The sequence below is a fragment of the Entelurus aequoreus genome, linkage group LG06, assembly GCF_033978785.1.
Source record: "Entelurus aequoreus isolate RoL-2023_Sb linkage group LG06, RoL_Eaeq_v1.1, whole genome shotgun sequence".
In the NCBI taxonomy this organism is placed as follows: Eukaryota; Metazoa; Chordata; class Actinopteri; order Syngnathiformes; family Syngnathidae; genus Entelurus; species Entelurus aequoreus.
In genome coordinates this window covers 16557815-16577116 of record NC_084736.1, presented here as the reverse complement: position 1 = coordinate 16577116, position 19302 = coordinate 16557815, and the positions used below count along the sequence as shown (strand labels likewise).

The following is a 19302-nucleotide window of genomic DNA, read 5'->3' as shown; positions in this document are numbered from 1 at the left end:
TGCTCTTGACCGGTTTATATATTTCATGACCGTTTTAGTTATTCATGTATTTCTATTTTAATTATAGTATTTGATAGCATTCTAAAAGTAATGTATTTGCACATTTTGTTTATTTATTAAGTGGTATTTTCTTATATTTATGGGATGATGCTCACTACAGAAGGCCAATGCGAATTAAACGCTAATGTTCAACATGTGGCCTGGGGGCCATTTGCGACCCCTATGTCCAGTTCTGTTGGTCCGCAGCATATTGTTGAAATAAAACCAAACAAAAAAATAACAGTAAAACTAAGAAAAAAGAGCCAAAAGAAGTAATGTAATGTGGAAAGAGCTGAAATGTTGATACTAACAACAAATAATAATACGCCTTGGAGGGCGTATTATAACCCAACGCTGACCCAATGTTTATTAATTAGAAAAAATGTCTGTTTTTAAACTTCAATTTTTTTTTGTTACAGCAGCCAAAAGTCCAAAAGAATAAAGCCACATAAGCATCAGCTGTAGTAATAATAATCTTGTGTGTGTATATTGGTACCTTGCCATAGCACGGCTGCTGTGAAAGTTCCGAGGTGCACCACAGGTGAGCCGCCAACTTGCAGGTTTTACAGCGCAGAGCTTGTTTGGAGTTTCCTGCAAGGAGGACCAACAAAAGATAGACAGAATGAGAGCAGGAAAAAAAAAATGCAGACAGAAATAAAATAAAACCACAAGGGGGGGTCTTTAGACAAAGTGGGCGTATGCTGAGGTGGCGTAAACTCAGGTGTTGGCCCACATTCCCAACCAACAGCTTGACAAACTCCCAAAACCACTCAGAGACTGCAAACCAGCTGGAGACATTTCAGTCATAATTGATTTGTCACGCTGCCATTTTCTCTGTAAATAAATGGCAGGGAGAAAATGCTCCTCGTGTTTTTTTTTTTATGTGATTAATTTTTCCGTTCCTGCAAAGAAAAGACAATGAATTTTGCTACCAACAATCAAAACAATCAGACGTCTCCAGCAAAAAAAAAACACCAAAAAAACAAAGAAAGATAAAAAGATGCTTCCCGACCAGCAGGAGGCTGCAGGGAAAGCGAAATGATGCATCACATCATAATAAAGCGACAATGCATGCTGGGAAGAAAAGCATAAACACGAGAGAAAAGGAGCAGCTTGTATTCTCTAATCCATCACCGTGACAGGAAGTACAGCTCGCAGAAATATGAGCGCCACTAAAAATAAAAGCGCACACACACACGCACACGCACACGCACACGCACACACACACACACACAGGCAGCACTGAGCAAAGTCGTTATTAAAAATGAATGTCTCACCGCTTATATCCTAAGACTTCCTGACAGGAAGTGACAATCAAACATGACAGTATGTAATTATACACGAGTAAGTATGCAAAAATGTCACTTATGGGAGCAATATATACTGTATGCAATTGATGACTAAGTACTTAAAATAGGGCGGTTATTACGCTTGAAAATCATTATGTAAGCAAATATGTGATTAAATTAGTATGTACACAGTTATATAGGAAGTCAAAACTTCATTTTAATCATTGAATATGTATGTAAGTCAATTGACTACTGTCTGTATGAAGGTATGTATTAATGTTAGTACATATGTAAGTATACTTGTATGTACACAATAATACATTATATAAGGAAGCACATACTTAGTTTTAGTCAGTAATAATGTCTGTTAATTGACTAAGTATAAGTGTTATGCAAGTGAATATCTTGTATGTGTGCAATAATATACTATACTGTATCGAGAAGGAAATACTTCATTTGAATCAATAATGATGTATGTAAGCCAATTGACTATGTATGAAAGTACGTACTTATGTAAGTAAATATATTAGTATGTATGCAATAATATACAATAAAAGGAAGTCAATACTTAGTTTTAGTCAGTGTTATGCATGTAAGTGTTGGTATTAGTATGAAAATATTAATTTATGTTAGTAATTATATATGTATATTGGTATGTACGCAATAATATACTGGTATTATGTAAGTAAGACAAGACTTAATTTTAATCAGTAGTTATATATGTAAGTCAATTGACTAGGTATGAAAAAAGAGTATGTATTTATAAGAATAAAAATGCAAGTATATTGTTATGTACGCAATAATATTCTGTGAGGAAGTCAATACTTAGTTTTAATCAGTGTTTTGTATGTAAGTCAATTGACTAAGTAAGGAAGTATGTATTTATTCATGTAAGTAAATATGTAAGTATATTGATATGTATCAACTATATACCGGTACTATATATTGAAGTCAATACTTAGTTTTAATCAGTAGTTATATATGTAAGTCAGTTGGCTAAGTATGGACATGAGTATGTATTTATATAAGTATATATGTAAGTATATTGGTATGTATGCAATAATATGCTACATAAGGAAGTCAATACTTAGTTTTAATAAGTAATTATGTATGTACGTTCATTGACTAAGTTTGAAAGTATGTTTGTATTTATAATACAAGTACATTGGTATGTATGCAATTACATACTAAGGAAGTCAATACTTAGTTTTAATCAGTGTTATGACTAAGTATAAAAGTATGTATGTATGTATGTATTTATGTAAATATATATGTACATTGGTTGGTACACCATTATATAGAATTTAAGAAAGTCAGTACTTAGTTTAGTTTAATAATTATGTAGGTAAGTGAATCAATAAGTATCTATTTATGTAAGTAAATATGTAAGTATATTGTTATGTATGCAATAATATGCTCTATAAGGAAGTCGATACTTAGTCATTTGACTTACTTAACACTGATTAAAACTAAGTATGAAAGTGAGTATGTATTTATGTAAGTAAATTGGTACATATGCAATAATATACCATATAAGAAAGTCAATATTGGGTTTTAACCAGAATGTAAGTCAATTGACTAAGTATGAAAGTGAGTATGTAAAAATATTAGTAAATTGGCATCTATGCAATAATATACTATATAAGGAAGTCAATACTTTGTTTTAACCAGTAATGATGTACAGTATGTAAGTCAATTAACTGTGTATGAAAGTGAGTATAAATTTATGCAAGTAAATATGAAAGTAAATTGGTATGTATACAATAATATATAAGTAATGATGTATGTAAGTCAATTGACTGTGTACGAAAGTGAGTATAAATGTATGCACATAAATACGAAATTAAATTGGTATATATACAATAATATATAAGTACTGATGTATGTAAGTCAATTAACTTAGTATGAAAGTGAGTATATATTTACGTAAGAAAATATGAAAGTAAATTAGTATGTACACAATAATGTTTAAGTAATGATGTATGTAAGTCACTTAACTTAGTATGAAAGTGAGTATATATTTATGTAAGTAGATATGAAAGTAAATTGGTATGTATACATTAAAATATAAGTAATGATGTATGTAAGTCAATTAACTTAGTATGAAAGTGAGTATATATTTACGTAAGAAAATATGAAAGTAAATTAGTATGTACACAATAATGTATAAGTAATGTTGTATGCAAGTCAATTAACTTAATATGAAAGTGAGTATATATTTACGTAAGAAAATATGAAAGTAAATTGGTATGTATACAATAAAATATAAGTAATGATGTATGTAAGTCAATTAACTTAGTATGAGAGTATATATTTACGTAAGAAAATATGAAAGTAAATTAGTATGTACACAATAATGTATAAGTAATGATGTATGCAAGTCAATTAACTTAATATGAAAGTGAGTATATATTTATGTAAGAAAATATGAAAGTAAATTGGTATGTACACAATAATGTATAAGTAATGATGTATGTCAATTAACTTAGTATGAAAGTGAGTATATAGTTACGTAAGAAAATATGAAAGTAAATTAGTATGTACACAATAATGTATAAGTAATGATGTATGCAAGTCAATTAACTTAATATGAAAGTGAGTATATATTTACGTAAGAAAATATGAAAGTAAATTGGTATGTATACAATAAAATATAAGTAATGATGTATGTAAGTCAATTAACTTAGTATGAAAGTGAGTATATATTTACATAAGTAAATATGAAAGTAAATTGGTATGTACACAATAATGTATAAGTAATGATGTCACTTAAGTCACTTAACTTAGTATGAAAGTGAGTATATATTTATGTAAGTAAATATGAAAGTAAATTGGTATGTATACAATAAAATATAAGTAATGATGTATGTAAGTCAATTAACTTAGTATGAAAGTGAGTATATATTTACGTAAGAAAATATGAAAGTAAATTGGTATGTACACAATAATGTATAAGTAATGATGTATGCAAGTCAATTAACTTAATATGAAAGTGAGTATATATTTACGTAAGAAAATATGAAAGTAAATTGGTATGTACACAATAATGTATAAGTAATGATGTATGCAAGTCAATTAACTTAATATGAAAGTGAGTATATATTTACGTAAGAAAATATGAAAGTAAATTGGTATGTATACAATAAAATATAAGTAATGATGTATGTAAGTCAATTAACTTAGTATGAAAGTGAGTATATATTTACGTAAGAAAATATGAAAGTAAATTAGTATGTACACAATAATGTATAAGTAATGATGTATGCAAGTCAATTAACTTAATATGAAAGTGAGTATATATTTATGTAAGAAAATATGAAAGTAAATTAGTATGTACACAATAATGTATAAGTAATGATGTATGTCAATTAACTTAGTATGAAAGTGAGTATATAGTTACGTAAGAAAATATGAAAGTAAATTAGTATGTACACAATAATGTATAAGTAATGATGTATGCAAGTCAATTAACTTAATACGAAAGTGAGTATACATTTACGTAAGAAAATATGAAAGTAAATTGGTATGTATACAATAAAATATAAGTAATGATGTATGTAAGTCAATTAACTTAGCATGAAAGTGAGTATATATTTACATAAGTAAATATGAAAGTAAATTGGTATGTACACAATAATGTATAAGTAATGATGTCACTTAAGTCACTTAACTTAGTATGAAAGTGAGTATATATTTATGTAAGTAAATATGAAAGTAAATTGGTATGTATACAATAAAATATAAGTAATGATGTATGTAAGTCAATTAACTTAGTATGAAAGTGAGAATATATTTACGTAAGAAAATATGAAAGTAAATTGGTATGTATACAATAAAATATAAGTAATGATGTATGTAAGTCAATTAACTTAGTATGAAAGTGAGTATATATTTACGTAAGAAAATATGAAAGTAAATTGGTATGTACACAATAATGTATAAGTAATGATGTATGCAAGTCAATTAACTTAATATGAAAGTGAGTATATATTTACGTAAGAAAATATGAAAGTAAATTGGTATGTACACAATAATGTATAAGTAATAATGTATGCAAGTCAATTAACTTAATATGAAAGTGAGTATATATTTACGTAAGAAAATATGAAAGTAAATTGGTATGTATACAATAATGTATAAGTAATGATGTATGTAAGTCACTTAACTTGGTATGAAAGTGAGTGTATATTTATGTAAGTAAATTGGTATATGTTCGTAATTGAATACTACATAATAATGTGTGTGTGGAAGTGAAGAAGAAAGTATGGAAGTAATACATGCTGTGTGTACTGTAAGTATGAGGAAGTAAGCAAAGAGGACGCTGACCTACGATCATGTTCTTGCAGAGCTGGCAGCTGGTGGTCTTGCGAAAGACGTGGTCCTGGAAGCAGTGTGTGATCTGAGTCTGGACCGGCTTGGAGGACAACGACGGGGACAAGCTGAGGGACGGAGAGTGCGACGAGATGGAAGGGTTGGGGCTGATGGACGGCGAGCGAGACGGAGAGCAGACCTCGCCCACCAGGGGCGAGCCCGGCGGCGGCGAGGGCGGCGGCGGGTCCGTGATAAATTCCGGGGGGAGGCGAGCGTCGCTGTAGGATCTTTGGAAGAAGTTCTCCACGCTCTTGCTGCGCATGAAGGTCAGCGAGCGCTTCAACCTCTGCAGCTGCACACAAAAAACATCAACAATCTTTCAGGATCATCACACATCAACACATCACACCAGTTCTGGCAGCTGATTCCTAAAAACAGCAGAACAGAATCAGAATCAGAATCACAATCAGAATAGTTTATTGCCATTGTTTGAGAACGGGTTCACAAACTAGGAATTTTTCTTGGTGCAAACGTGCGACATAAAACACATATAACACATATTTGGTATAAAAAGAGCTGTGACTGAGCTATCAGATAGACTTAGAAGGGATTCAAGGAATTCAAGGAGCTGCTGTTAGGAGTTCTTGTTCATTTGCCTGATGGCCGAGGGGAAAAAACTGTTCAGGTGGCGGGAGGTGTGGGTCTGGATGGAGCGTAGTCTCCTGCCTGAGGGGAGAGGGGAGAATAGTGTGTGTCCAGGGTGAGAAGAGTCAGCTGTGATCCGACCCACACGCCTCCTGGTCCTGGAGGAGAACAAGTCCTGGAGGGATGGGAGCTTGCAGCCAATCACCTTCTCCGCAGCACGTACGATGCGTTGCAGTCTATTCTTATCCTGGACTGTGGCGCCGGGGAACCACACTGTGATGGAGGAGGTCAGGATGGACTCTATGATGGCTGAGTAAAACTGCACCAGCATCTCGGTCGGCACCTTAAGTTTCCTCAGCTGCCGCAGGAAGTACATCCTCTGCTGGGCCTTCTTGATGAGGGAGCTGATGGTCAGCTCCCACTTGAGGTCCTGGGTGATGGTGGTGCCCAAGAAACGGAAGGAGTCCACAATGGGGACGGGGGTGGGAGAGTCAATCAGGGTGAGGGGGGATGGTGGGGCTGTGACTTTCCTGAAGTCCATGATCATCTCCACTGTTTTCTGGGCGTTCAGCTCCAGGTTATTGAAGCTGCCCCAGGACGTCAGCCGGTCTACCTCTCTCCTGTAGGCGGACTCATCGCCATTCGAGATGAGCCCGATGAGGGTGGTGTCATCCGCAAACTTGAGCAGTTTTACGGATTGGTGACTGGAGGTGCAGCAGTTTGTATACAGGGAGAAGAGCCAGGGGGAGAGTACACAGCCCTGAGGAGTACCAGTGTTTGTGGTTCGACTGTCCGAGACAATCTTCCCCAGCCTTACGTGCTGTCTTCGGTCTGTCAGGAAGTCATTAATCCAACTGCAGAGGGAGTCGGGCACGCTGAGCTGGTAGAGCTTGTCTCGTAGCAGTCCAGGGAGGATGGTGTTGAAGGCAGAGCTGAAGTCCACAAACAGGATCCTAGCGTAGGTTCCTGGGGAGTCCAGATGCTCCAGGATGAAGTGGAGGGCCAGGTTCACTGCATCATCCACAGACCTGTTGGCTCTGTAGGCGAACTGCAGTGGGTCCAGGAGGGGGGCGGTGATGTCCTTGAGGTGAGGCAGGACCAAGCGCTCAAAGGACTTCATGACCACAGACGTCAGCGCGACCGGCCTGTAGTCATTTAGTCCTGTGATCCGTGCTTTCTTGGGGACAGGGACAATGGTAGAGGTCTTAAAGCAGGACGGCACGCGGCATAGCTCCAGAGAGGTGTTAAAAATGTCAGTGAAGACAGGAGCCAGCTGGTCCGCACAGTGTCTGAGAGTGGAGGGGGAGACACCATCCGGCCCGGGGGCCTTCCGCGTATTCAGCTTCAAGAACTGCCGGCGTACATCCTCTTCTTTAATGGAGAGGGTCTTTACAGTCTTATTGTGTTTTTGGAGTCCTGTGATGTCATTGGAGTCCTTTGAGTCCTTTAACTCCTTTAATGATGTGCTGGCATTGGTGGGGAGGGTGATGGTGGGGGGAGCATGGCTTTGATGAGCTGAAGGCCGTTCACCCCTGTCATGTAGAAGATCTTTGAATACCGTTTTGGATTCTAAAAGCAGCAGTTAGATTCTTAAAAATGACAAAGCACTTCTTTAATATAGAAGCATTTTTGCTGATACTTGATTAAAGTACAGTGTTTTATTTTCAAACATAGTGTTACTGTTCAAACTGCGTGTATTGTTACAGTGGACAAAAATATTAAATATACTTGTTAAATAAAACCTCTGTCTTGGTTTATAATGAATACTTAGGCCTACTATGCTACTGTATTTTAATGATTGGCAATTTAGGTAGTACCTGGAGAGAAAAGTGTTTTTTTTAAGTAGTGAAAAAAGTTAGAGAACCACTGATATAGAGGATCTTTGACTTGTGAGTTTACTGTGGAAATCTAAAACAAACATAACTCTCCTGTCATATAGAGCAGGGATTCTCAAACTTTGGTACGTGTACCACTAGTGGTACGAGGGCTGCATCTAGTGGTACGCCAAAGAGTCAGTTGATTAAAGTACAGTGTTTTATGTTACTACATTCGAACGCAGTGTTACTGTTCAAACTGTGTGTATTGTTACAGTGGACAAAAATATTAAACATACATGTTAAATAAAACCTCTGTCTTGATTTTTAATGAATACTTAGGCCTACTACGCTACTGTATTTTAATGTTGGCAATTTAGGTAGTACCTGGAGAGCCAGGTATTTTTTTGAGGTAGTGAAAAAAGTTAGAGAACCGCTGATATAGAGGATCTTTGACTTGTGAGTTTATTGTGGAAATCTAAAACAAACAGAACTCTCCTGTCATATAGAGCAGTGATTCTCAAACGGTGGTACGTGTACCACTAGTGGTACGAGGGCTGCATCTAGTGGTACGCCAAAGAGTCAGTTGATTAAAGTACAGTGTTTTATGTTACTACATTCGAACGCGGTGTTACTGTTCAAACTGTGTGTATTGTTACAGTGGGCAAAAATATAAAATATATTTGTTAAATAAAACATCTGTCTTGGTTTTTAATGAATACTTAGGCCTACTACGCTACTGTATTTTAATGTTGACAATTTAGGTAGTACCTAAAGAGCCAGGTATTTTTTGAGGTAGTGAAAAACGTTAGAGAACCGCTGATATAGAGGATATTTGACTTGTGAGTTTATTGTGGAAATTTAAAACAAACAGAACTCTCCTGTCATATAGAGCAGGGATTTGCAAACTGTGGTACGTGTACCACTAGTGGTACGCGGGCTGCATCTAGTGGTACGCCAAAGAATCACTTGATTAAAGTACAGTGTTTTACGTTCCTATATTCGAACACAGTGTTACTGTTCAAACTGTGTGTATTGTTATAGTAGACAAAAATATTAAACATACTTATTAAATAAAACCTCTGTCTTGGTTTATAATGAATACTTAGGCCTACTACGCTACTGTATTTTAATGTTGACAATTTAGGGAGTACCTGGAGAGCCAGGTATTTTTTGAGGTAGTGAAACAAGCTAGAGAACCACTGACATAGAAGATCTTTGACAACAGTTTTAGAGCAATAATTCAAAACCTTGCCGTGTGTTCGTAACAAAAAGACATCTTTAAAAGTAACAAGACACACAGAGCAAATGTACACCATGTGGACAAAAGTATTGGGACACAAAGGCGTGCCTGAAGAAGTGCGGAAATACGACCATATCATACCAATTCTCAAATCCCTTCACTGGCTTCCTGTTCCACTCAGGATTGGAATACAAAGTCTCCCTACTAACCCACCAGTGCCTCCATGGAAATGCCCCCCTCTACCTCAAATAACTACTCACCCCCAAATCCTCCACACGACACCTCCGCTCCGGACAGGCTGACCTCCTCCAACCTCCGAGGACAAAGCTACGAACTATGGGAGATCGGGCTTTCTGCTCTGCCGCTCCCAGTCTGTGGAACGCTCTCCCTGACCACCTGAGGGCACCACAGACTGTGGATGCTTTTAAAAAAGGCTTAAAAACTCTTCTTTAAAAAAAAAAATGTTTATAGATATATGCATACTTGTTCTAGTATTAGGCTGATTTAGTTTTTATTTTTATTTATTATCTTTTTATTTTTATTTGTATTTTTAATACACTGTAGCACTTTGAGGTTGTTTGCTCAATGTAAAGTGCTTTTTACAAATAAAATATATTATTATTATTATTATAAAGAAGACAAACTGTTATAAAAGACGAATGCCGCATTTTGTTCCATTTTCACTTCATGTAAGGTGTCATGGCGACGCGTCGGAATAATGGCGTGTTCCGTGTCACTGCTAAACGAGATAAGCCTGTTCCCCTTGAGAGCATCCGAGGCCTCACACGGGGGATGCAGGTGACAATCATGTTTTCTTGGAGGCGGTGTTGGCGATATGCGGCCATTGTGATCAAACAGCCCTTATCGGCCATCAGCAGCCGATCCTACGGGCCACTAATCCGATGGATATTGCGCCTGCAGCCTGCACGCCACACCCTGAACCCCATCAAAATGCGCCCCGTGTCACGCGTATAGCGACAAAAACCTTGGCTTGATCACCTCCAGGAGGTCTCGGAATGATGGATTCTTTGAAAGAGGCCAGTGGGATGAGCGCACGTTTCCTGTCACCCTGTGTACATTTTTTACATACCGCCTTGCACGCGGCTGTAGGAGACCTCTGCTAAGGATTTCACACGAGCAGACATAATCAGTCGAGCGCTGACACTGTGTACGCACACCTCAATGTGCTTGCTGCCAAATGTAATCGCTTTACACGGACATGCTGTTTACTGCTCTGTGGGCAAAACACTCTTGTGTGTGTGTGTGTGTGTGTGTGTGTGTGTGTGTGTGTGTGTGTGTGTGTGTGTGTGTGTGTGTGTGTGTGTGTGTGTGTGTGTGTGTGTGTGTGTGTGTGTGTGTGTGTGTGTGTGTGTGTTCTGGCAATGCTTACTTAATGGGGACATCGCTCTGTTTACACAGGACAAACTTGCAATAAGAAACATATGTTTAATGTACCCTAAGTTTTTTTGTTAAAATAAAGCCAATAAAGCAATTTTTTGTGGTCCCCTTTATTTAGAAAAGTATCGAAATAATTTTGGTACCGGTACTAAAATATCGGTATCGGGACAACACTAGTGAACAACAAAGAGTAACTGTTTTTGTGTAAAAGGTATTTAAGGACAGTAGTCCGAGAAGACTTCTCCTGGAAGCTGCAGTTCCAGTCTGAGGCTCGCTGAATCAAATAAAGCTTTCTGTTCGACGATACCTCGTTGGCGTCATGTATGGTCCATTCACACCACCAAGTCGTCCTCAGGTCGGGACGAGGAGTGCTTGCTATTGCCCCCAGGACAATGGGGAACTTAAAGGATAGCAGCGGTTGGATTTTAGGAGGAAGTGTAAACACATTAACGACATTTGGTAAGAGCCCCCACCGGTAGGAGTAGAGATCAGGGGTTGGAGGTCACCCGACTCCATTGAGCAAAGTGACAACGCACGGGTGCTGTCCAGACTGGCCGGCCCCAACTCGAGAAACAACGAAGAGTAACTGTCTTTGTGTAAAAGGTATTTAAGGACAGTAGTCCGAGAAGACATAAGGAGAGTAATCAGGCCCATACTCTTCTCCTGGAAGCTGCAGTTCCACTCTGAGGCTCGCTGAATCAAATAAAGCTTTTTGTTCAACGATTCCTCGTTAGCGTCATATTTGGTCCATTCACACTACCAAGTCGTCCTCAGGTCGGGACGAGGATGACAAGACCAGCAATATACAACAACTGTTTTTTTTGTTTGTGTGTTGTGTGTGTGTGTGTGTGTGTGTGTGTGTGTTGTGTGTGCGTGATTATTATAGGCTTTTTACCGAGACAGCTTGTCATGAGACTGGCGGATATGCAGGAGAGTACAGTATATATACGCTGCAGTGACAGACAGCAATGAGCACTTACCACTCAGTCACACGTCTTCTACGTCACTTTAATGACATTATAAATGTGCTGCTCGCGCACTCGTCTCATGCAACAATCATTTGAGATGACACTCATGACCTGGACTGATGGCGCTAATGATGAAACAGAAGATGAAAGGAAGGCTTTTTAGGGCTGATCATTAGATCAGCTGTAATTGAGACGTGAGGCCTCAGCTTCTGTCATTTGTTCGTATTGAAGGACCGCGAGACTCTTTCTCTTTCTTAATTTGGCTCATTAGGTCCGAATATTACTGCTAGTCCAGCCCATAAATAAACACACATGACATGTTGTGTACTTTTTACATATGCATTGCATTTCTGTCCTTATTAGATGCCATATATCACATACAACAACGTAACATTAAACCTCTTAAGGCCCAAGCTGTTTGTTTACATGCTTTTTTTTATTTCTCTTTGCTATTTGGGCTTATTGGACCCTAATTAGAATAAAAATTAAAAATCATCTTTTGATATGATGTACTTAGTCCATAAGTACACAAGCGTGTACTTCATGTTTAGTGACATGCTAATTTTTATTTTTACACTTTTTTTTCCAAATTCCATTGTATGTTATACTCTTCTGACACCACCAGATGGCAGTATAAGTGTTCATATGTCGGCATAAGACCCCAATTCAGTAGTGTACACAATTTTGGAAATAAGAGCTAAAAGGTACTGTCCACGCATGTGGCCACTAAGGCCTTTAGAGCAGTGGTTCTTAACCTTGTTGGAGGTACCGAACCCCACCAGTTTCATATGCGCATTTACCGAACCCTTCTTCAGTGAAAAATAAAATGTTTTTTTCTTTCAAATTCAAGACAAAGTTATATGTTTATGGTAACATTTTAATTTTTTTAATTTAGAGTTTTTTGGACACTAGGGGAACATATTCTAAGTAACAAAGACTTAATTTAGAGTTATTTGGTTAGGGTTAGGGTTAGAGGGTTAGGGTTATAATTAGGGATGATGTCCGAAACCGGTTCTCCCGGTTGTTTGATAAGAAAAGAACCGTTCGATAAGAAAAGAACCGATTCCATGGACTCAAATCCCTTTTTGAGAACCGGTTCCCGTTATCGAAGCCACTATAGTAAAAAAAAAAGAGTTGGTTCTTTATTCGAATTCCTGGGAACGAATCCCGTCCCACAGGAAATGCCCTGTGGGACATCACAGAAAATGACGTAGTTCAGTCATTAGACTGAGCTACGTCATTTCCTGTGATGTCACACAAGCAGCAAAAATAATGGACCGGAAAAAACGCCTCAAGGCATGGCTATTCACCTATAGTGATCACAGAGACAGGTTGTTTTTGTGTTACTGTATAATTTTTTTTTCCTGAAAAACCCCACTTAATATACTTTGGGTAACAACAGTCAATATTTATTTATTTTATTTTTTTAGGGGGGTAACAGTCAAAATTTATTTTTTTATTTTATTTTATTTTTTTCTTATAAAATAAAAGTGAGCTTTTGTTAAACCAAATATTGTGTTTTTTTCCATATACAACAACCTATCTGGATTCGATAAGAGAATCGATAAGGAATCGGTTCGATAAGAGGATTCGATAATGGGCTCGAACTCGATCATTTCTTATCAAACATCATCCCTAGTTATAATAAGGCCATGCTGAATAAGGCATTAATAAGTACTTAATAATGACTAGTTAAGAGCCAATATGTTACTAATTTGCATGTTAATAAGCAACTAGTTAATGGTGAATATGTTCCCCATACTAAAGTGTTACCATGTTTTATTACTGGTGCACAAAATGAACCGTGCATGAACATCACCTTGTTCAAACAACAAAACCAACACAGTTCATAAACTAACAACAAATTACACACCTGCAAATCAGTCTGACTTCTGCTGTTGCCGTATCCGTAATACGCCGGTTGGGAGAAGTTTTTATTTACACGATGAGTCGGTGTGTCTTGACCTCCGCCGAACCCCTGAGCCCGACTCACCGAACCCCTAAGGTTCGATCAAACCCAGGTTAAGAACCACTGCTTCAGAGGTGAAGGACAGGAGGACACAAACGTTAGCAACACTAGCATAGCTATGCGATGCTTTATGACAGATTTTCTTAAAAAGTGGGGCGTGTGACCCAATAATCCTGATTCATTGTGATTAAAAATAATATTTATTTCATTTTTGTTTGTGTTTTATACATTGCTGGTCAATTAGAATGTATTATTATTTATTGAGTTTATTTGATTGTATTTTTCAGTATCAAATGGTTCAAGTCGGTCGAAACTTTGTCATGGTTTTTAAATTTGTTTTTGTTTCAGGCAAATTGATGAACTTTAAATCCTTTCTGTTATAGACTAAAAAAAACAATGTGTGGAGGGAGATGTTGCCAGCGCTGCCTGCAGGAGCAAAGGTCACCGCCTCTGTCCATGGTGCTGAGGACAGAGCACCATCAGACGGGGGCGTGGCAGTGCTGACGGCGAGACACAGCTGGCAGGGGATTAGATTTCACAGGTGGTATGTGGTAATCTGTTGTCTTTAACAGTAAGCGGCCGGGAGCAGGAGGAGAGAGAGGATACGGACGTGACTAAAAGGTCACGTTCTACTGGAGAGAAAAACTTTTGTTGAAGCATTCTTATTAAAACCTTGTCAAACCTGCACGCTTGGCTCCTGTGCCGTGTCTGACAGTGGGACTGCTAGGAAGCGACTTCCACACAATGTTAGTAATTATTTGTGATAAGTTGATCTATATTTCTTTATTTTTAACAGAAAAGAATTGAGAAGCACCGCTACATGCTAACATTAGTCATGTTTTAACATCATGCTATTTGCTAAAAACAAACAAACTGATCAAACATAAAGGTCCTACGTCTGCAGCTGACAGCTACGGATAGATAGCAGAGCTGCCTCCTGTATTTTAAGATGTGTAGCGAAGCCTTTTTTTCCCCCTCCTTTTTTTGGTTTGTTTTACAAAGTGGTGGGCAGTGGCAGCTAGCGACGGGTCGGAGGGACTATCATGACCAACATTGAGGTAACAATAAGGAGTGGAACTTTGGGGGACATAAACGATTGCGACATTAGCATAGCCATGTTAGCTACAGTGGTAACATTAGTCACATTTGAATATCATGCAAGGTTAGCCTATTCGCCGAAAACAAACAAACTGATCAAACTTACAGTTCCTACGTCTGCAGCTGACAGCTACGGATAGATAGCAGAGCGCCATCCTGTATTTTAAGATGTGTAGCGAAGCCTTTTTAGAAATATTTTTTGTTTTACAAAGTGGTGGGCATTTGTAGCTAGCGACGGGTCAGAGGCACTATCATGACCAACATTGAGGTAGCAATAAGGAGTGGGACTTTGCGGGACATAAACATTAGCGACATTACCCTCGCCATGTTAGCTACAGTGGTAACATTAGTCACATTTTAATATCATGCATGGTTAGCCTATTCGCCGAAAGCAAACAAACTGATCAAACTTACAGTTCCTATGTCTGCAGCTGACAGCTATGGATAGTAGGTAGAACTCCAGCCTGCATTTTAGGATGTTTAGCCTTCCCCTTTATTTATTTTGACAAAGTGGTGGGCAGTGGTAGCTCGGAACTTGTCATCATGACCAACATTAAGGAGTGGGACAATAATGCGCGCGACACCAACAAAGCTTCAACAACAATGTCATGTAGAGATGTCCGATAATATCGGACTGCCGATATTATCAGCCGATAAATGCTTTAAAATGTATTATCGGAAATTATCGGTATCGGTTTCAAAATTATCGGTATCGGTTTCAAAAAGTAAAATGTATGACTTTTTAAAACGCCGCTGTGTACACGGACGTAGGGAGAAGTACAGAGCGCCAATGAACCTTAAAGGCACTGCCTTTGCGTGCCGGCCCAGTCACATAATATCTACGGCTTTTCACACACACAAGTGAATGCAAGGCATACTTGGTCAACAGCCATACAGGTCACACTGAGGGTAGCCGTATAAACAACTTTAACACTGTTACAAATATGCGCCACACTGTGAACCCACACCAAACAAGAATGACAAACACATTTCGGGAGAACATCCATACCGTAACACAACATAAACACAACAGAACAAATACCCAGAAATACCCAGAACCCCTTGCAGCACTAAGTCTTCCGGGGCGCTACAATATATACCCCCTGATACCCCCGCCCCAACCTCCTCATGCCCTCTCAGGGAGAGCATGTCCCAAATTCCAAGCTGCTGTTTTGAGGCATGTTAAAAAAAATAATGCACTTTGTGACTTCAATAATAAATATGGCAGTGCCATGTTGGCATTTTTTTCCATTACTTGAGTTGATTTATTTTGGAAACCCTTGTTACATTGTTTAATGCATCCAGCGGGGCATCACAACAAAATTAGGCATAGTAACGTGTTAATTCCACGACTGTATATATCGGTATCGGTTGATATCGGAATCGGTAATTAAGAGTTGGACAATATCGGAATATAGGATATCGGCAAAAAAGCCATTATTGGACATCTCTAATGTCATGCTAGTTTAGCATAGCCGCCAAAGAAAAACAACATGATCAAACTTTCATCTCCCGTGTCTGTAGCTCATTAATGAATAGTTTGCATAGCTCAAAATGTATTTTTAAGGTGTGTAGCAAGGCCTTTTTAGTAAAAAACAAAATTTAACAAACTGCAAATTTTATTAGTATTAAAGCTACAGACACACAATAACATGTAGTTCCAGCATTAAGGCTAACACACTTTTAATACACTCTTGTATAAATAATAATATAATATGGGATTTTCATCCGAATAATTATAAGATGTGTAGTGAAGCCTGTTTTTTTTTTTTCTTTTAAAAGTAGAATCGGTGGGCGTAGTGGTGCTCATAAACAATATATTAGGACAGATATTACTGTGAACATCGTGAATAACTTACTTTTGCATAATAAGGCCCCAGTGAAAAACAAGTCAGGCAATATAAAAGACAACTAAAATTGCTGTAAAACAAGTACCCTTCTTTACAATCTGTCATCCTCTAGTAGGTCACCAGCATGAGGAGCTCAGAGAACAAGAGCGCGGTGTAATTTCGGGATACAAATCTTTCACGCTTTAAACTAGGCCGTTTCATCTCGTTATTCCCGAGGAGGTCTGCGCTCATTTGCATGATGGCGCGCGATAACATATTGCCTTGCACCGTGGCGCTATCTGCGCATCACATCTCTTCACGGCGCTTTCCTTGACAAGAGGCCACTTTTTCCTGCACGCCTTCCAGATCAAAAAGTTGCTGTCGAGCTGCGCCCTCACCGCGCAGAAAGATGGCTCCTGCCGTATCAATCAAAAGGATCTGATAAAGACCACTTGAGCCAGCTTGGGCCGGCTCCTGGCGTGAACACTCTATAAATGGAGCCTGCGGGCCAAATTTGGCCCCTGGTGTCATTTCAATTGGCCTGCCAAGAGGTGGCTCCCAAATTGAATACATTTAATACAAGCTGCACAATCATTGATGGCATTTGTAACGCCCAACCCTAATTCAGACCCGCTACGGCTCGTTTCTGTTTTTCAAAATAGCGACTACTTATCAATCTAGGAGAATCGTAACTCTGGGTGTACCGATACAACTTTTTCCCGATATTGAAGCCTTGAGTATTTGTGGAGACCGATATTGATCTGACATAATATCACCACAAATCTAACATACTTTTTGTGGAGGGAGGTGTGGCCAGCGCGCTTGCAGGAGCAAAGGTCACCGCCTCTGTCTATGGTGCTGAGGACGAGCACCATCGGATAGGGGCGGGGCATGTGCTGACGGCGAGACACAGCTGGCAGGTGATTAGATTTCACAGGTGGTACGTGTTAATCTAATCATCTGTTGTCTTTAACAGTAAGCGGCCGAGAGCAGGAGGGTGACGGGATACGGAGGTGGCTGAAAAGTCACGTCCTGCTGGAGAGAAATCTGTGAGAAATTCTATGGACATTAAATCATTGTTAAAAACTGCAAGCTTGGCTCCTGTGCCGTGTGTAATAGTGGAACGGATAGGAAGCCACTTCCACACTTTTATTATGTGGTAGTGCAGGGGTCACCAACCTTTTTGAAAGCAAGAGCTACTTCTTGGGTAGTGATTAATGCGAAGGGCTACCACTTTGATACACATTTAAATAAATTGCCAGAAATAGCCAATTTGCTCAATTTACCTTTAACTCTATGTTATTATTAATAATTAATGATATTTACACTTAATTGAACGGTTTAAAAGAGGAGAAAACACGAAAAAAATGACAATTAAATTTTGAAACATAGTTTATCTTCAATTTCGACTCTTTAAAATTCAAAATTCAACCGAAAAAAAGAAGACAAAAACTTAAAAAAATAATTTATGGAACATCATTAGTAATTTTTCCTGATTAAGATCATTTTAGAATTTTGATTAAATAGGTTAAAATCCAATCTACACTTTGTTAGAATATATAACAAATTGGACCAAGCTATATTTCTAACAAAGACAAATCATTATTTCTTCTAGATTTTCCAGAACAAAAATTTTAAAAGAAATTCAAAAGACTTTGAAATAAGATTTAAATTTGATTCTACAGATTTTCTAGATTTGCCAGAATAATTTTTTTGAATTTTAATCATAAGTTTGACGAAATATTTCACAAATATTCTTCGTCGAAAAAACAGAAGCTATAATGAAGAATTAAATTAAAATGTATTTATTATTCTTTACAATAAAAAAAATACATTTACTTGAACATTGATTTAAATTGTCAGGAAAGAAGAGGAAGGAATTTAAAAGGTAAAAAAGGAAAGGTGTTTAAAAATCCTAAAATAATTTTTAAGGTTGTATTTTTCTCTAAAATTGTCTTTCTGAAAGTTATAAGAAGCAAAGTAAAAAAAATTATGAATGTATTTAAACAAGTGAAGACCAAGTCTTTAAAATATTTTCTTGGATTTTCAAATTCTATTTGAGTTTTGTCTCTCTTAGAATGAAAAATGTCGGGCAAAGCGAGACCAGCTTGCTAGTAAATAAATACAATTTAAAAAATAGAGGCAGCTCACTGGTAAGTGCTGCTATTTGAGCTATTTTTAGAACAGGCCGGCGGGCTACTCATCTGGTTCTTACGGGCTACCTGGTGCCCGCGGGCACCACGTTGGTGACCCCTGTGGTAGTGTGAAATGTAAAATAAAACTAACTTATTTCATGTGTCTAGCTTGTGTGCTATTATATGCTTATCTCTTGTGTAGCTGCTAGATCCTGGTAGCCTATAGCCTAGCATGTTTACATTTAGTAAATGACTTGACTAAAAAAGAAGAAAACACCAACCTTGTGTGCTTATTGGAGGATATTTACATGTTAACTTCCTGTCATGCTTTGCAAAACTGTATTATTTATTACCCTTTTTTTTTTTTTAGTTTTTCATTGTTTTTTAAATTTTTTATTACTCACCACAATTTCCCCATTTTGGAATAAATAAAGTCTATCCTATCTGACAATTTACATGTACCGTATTTTTCGGACTATAAAGTGCACTTAAAATCCTTTCATTTTCTCAAAACTCGACAGTGCACCAAATGTACGGAATCATTTTGGTTGTGCTTACCGACCT

The 19302-nt window shown here is 37.6% G+C and overlaps 1 protein-coding gene across 3 annotated transcripts in view; it reads right to left on the bottom strand.

Annotated features, from left to right (window-relative positions):
- Nucleotides 1-19302, bottom strand: part of LOC133651885 (SH3 and cysteine-rich domain-containing protein 2-like) — an 87412-nt gene that overhangs the window by 33379 nt on the left and 34731 nt on the right. For all 3 annotated transcript variants that reach the window (XM_062050090.1, XM_062050089.1, XM_062050091.1), the window contains exons 2-3: nt 5655-5991; nt 536-630 (exon numbers count right to left, since the gene is read on the bottom strand). In XM_062050090.1, coding sequence (XP_061906074.1) covers nt 536-630; nt 5655-5961 — 402 coding nt within the window. In that variant the 5' untranslated portion in view covers nt 5962-5991. The remainder of the gene's footprint in view (nt 1-535; nt 631-5654; nt 5992-19302) is intronic.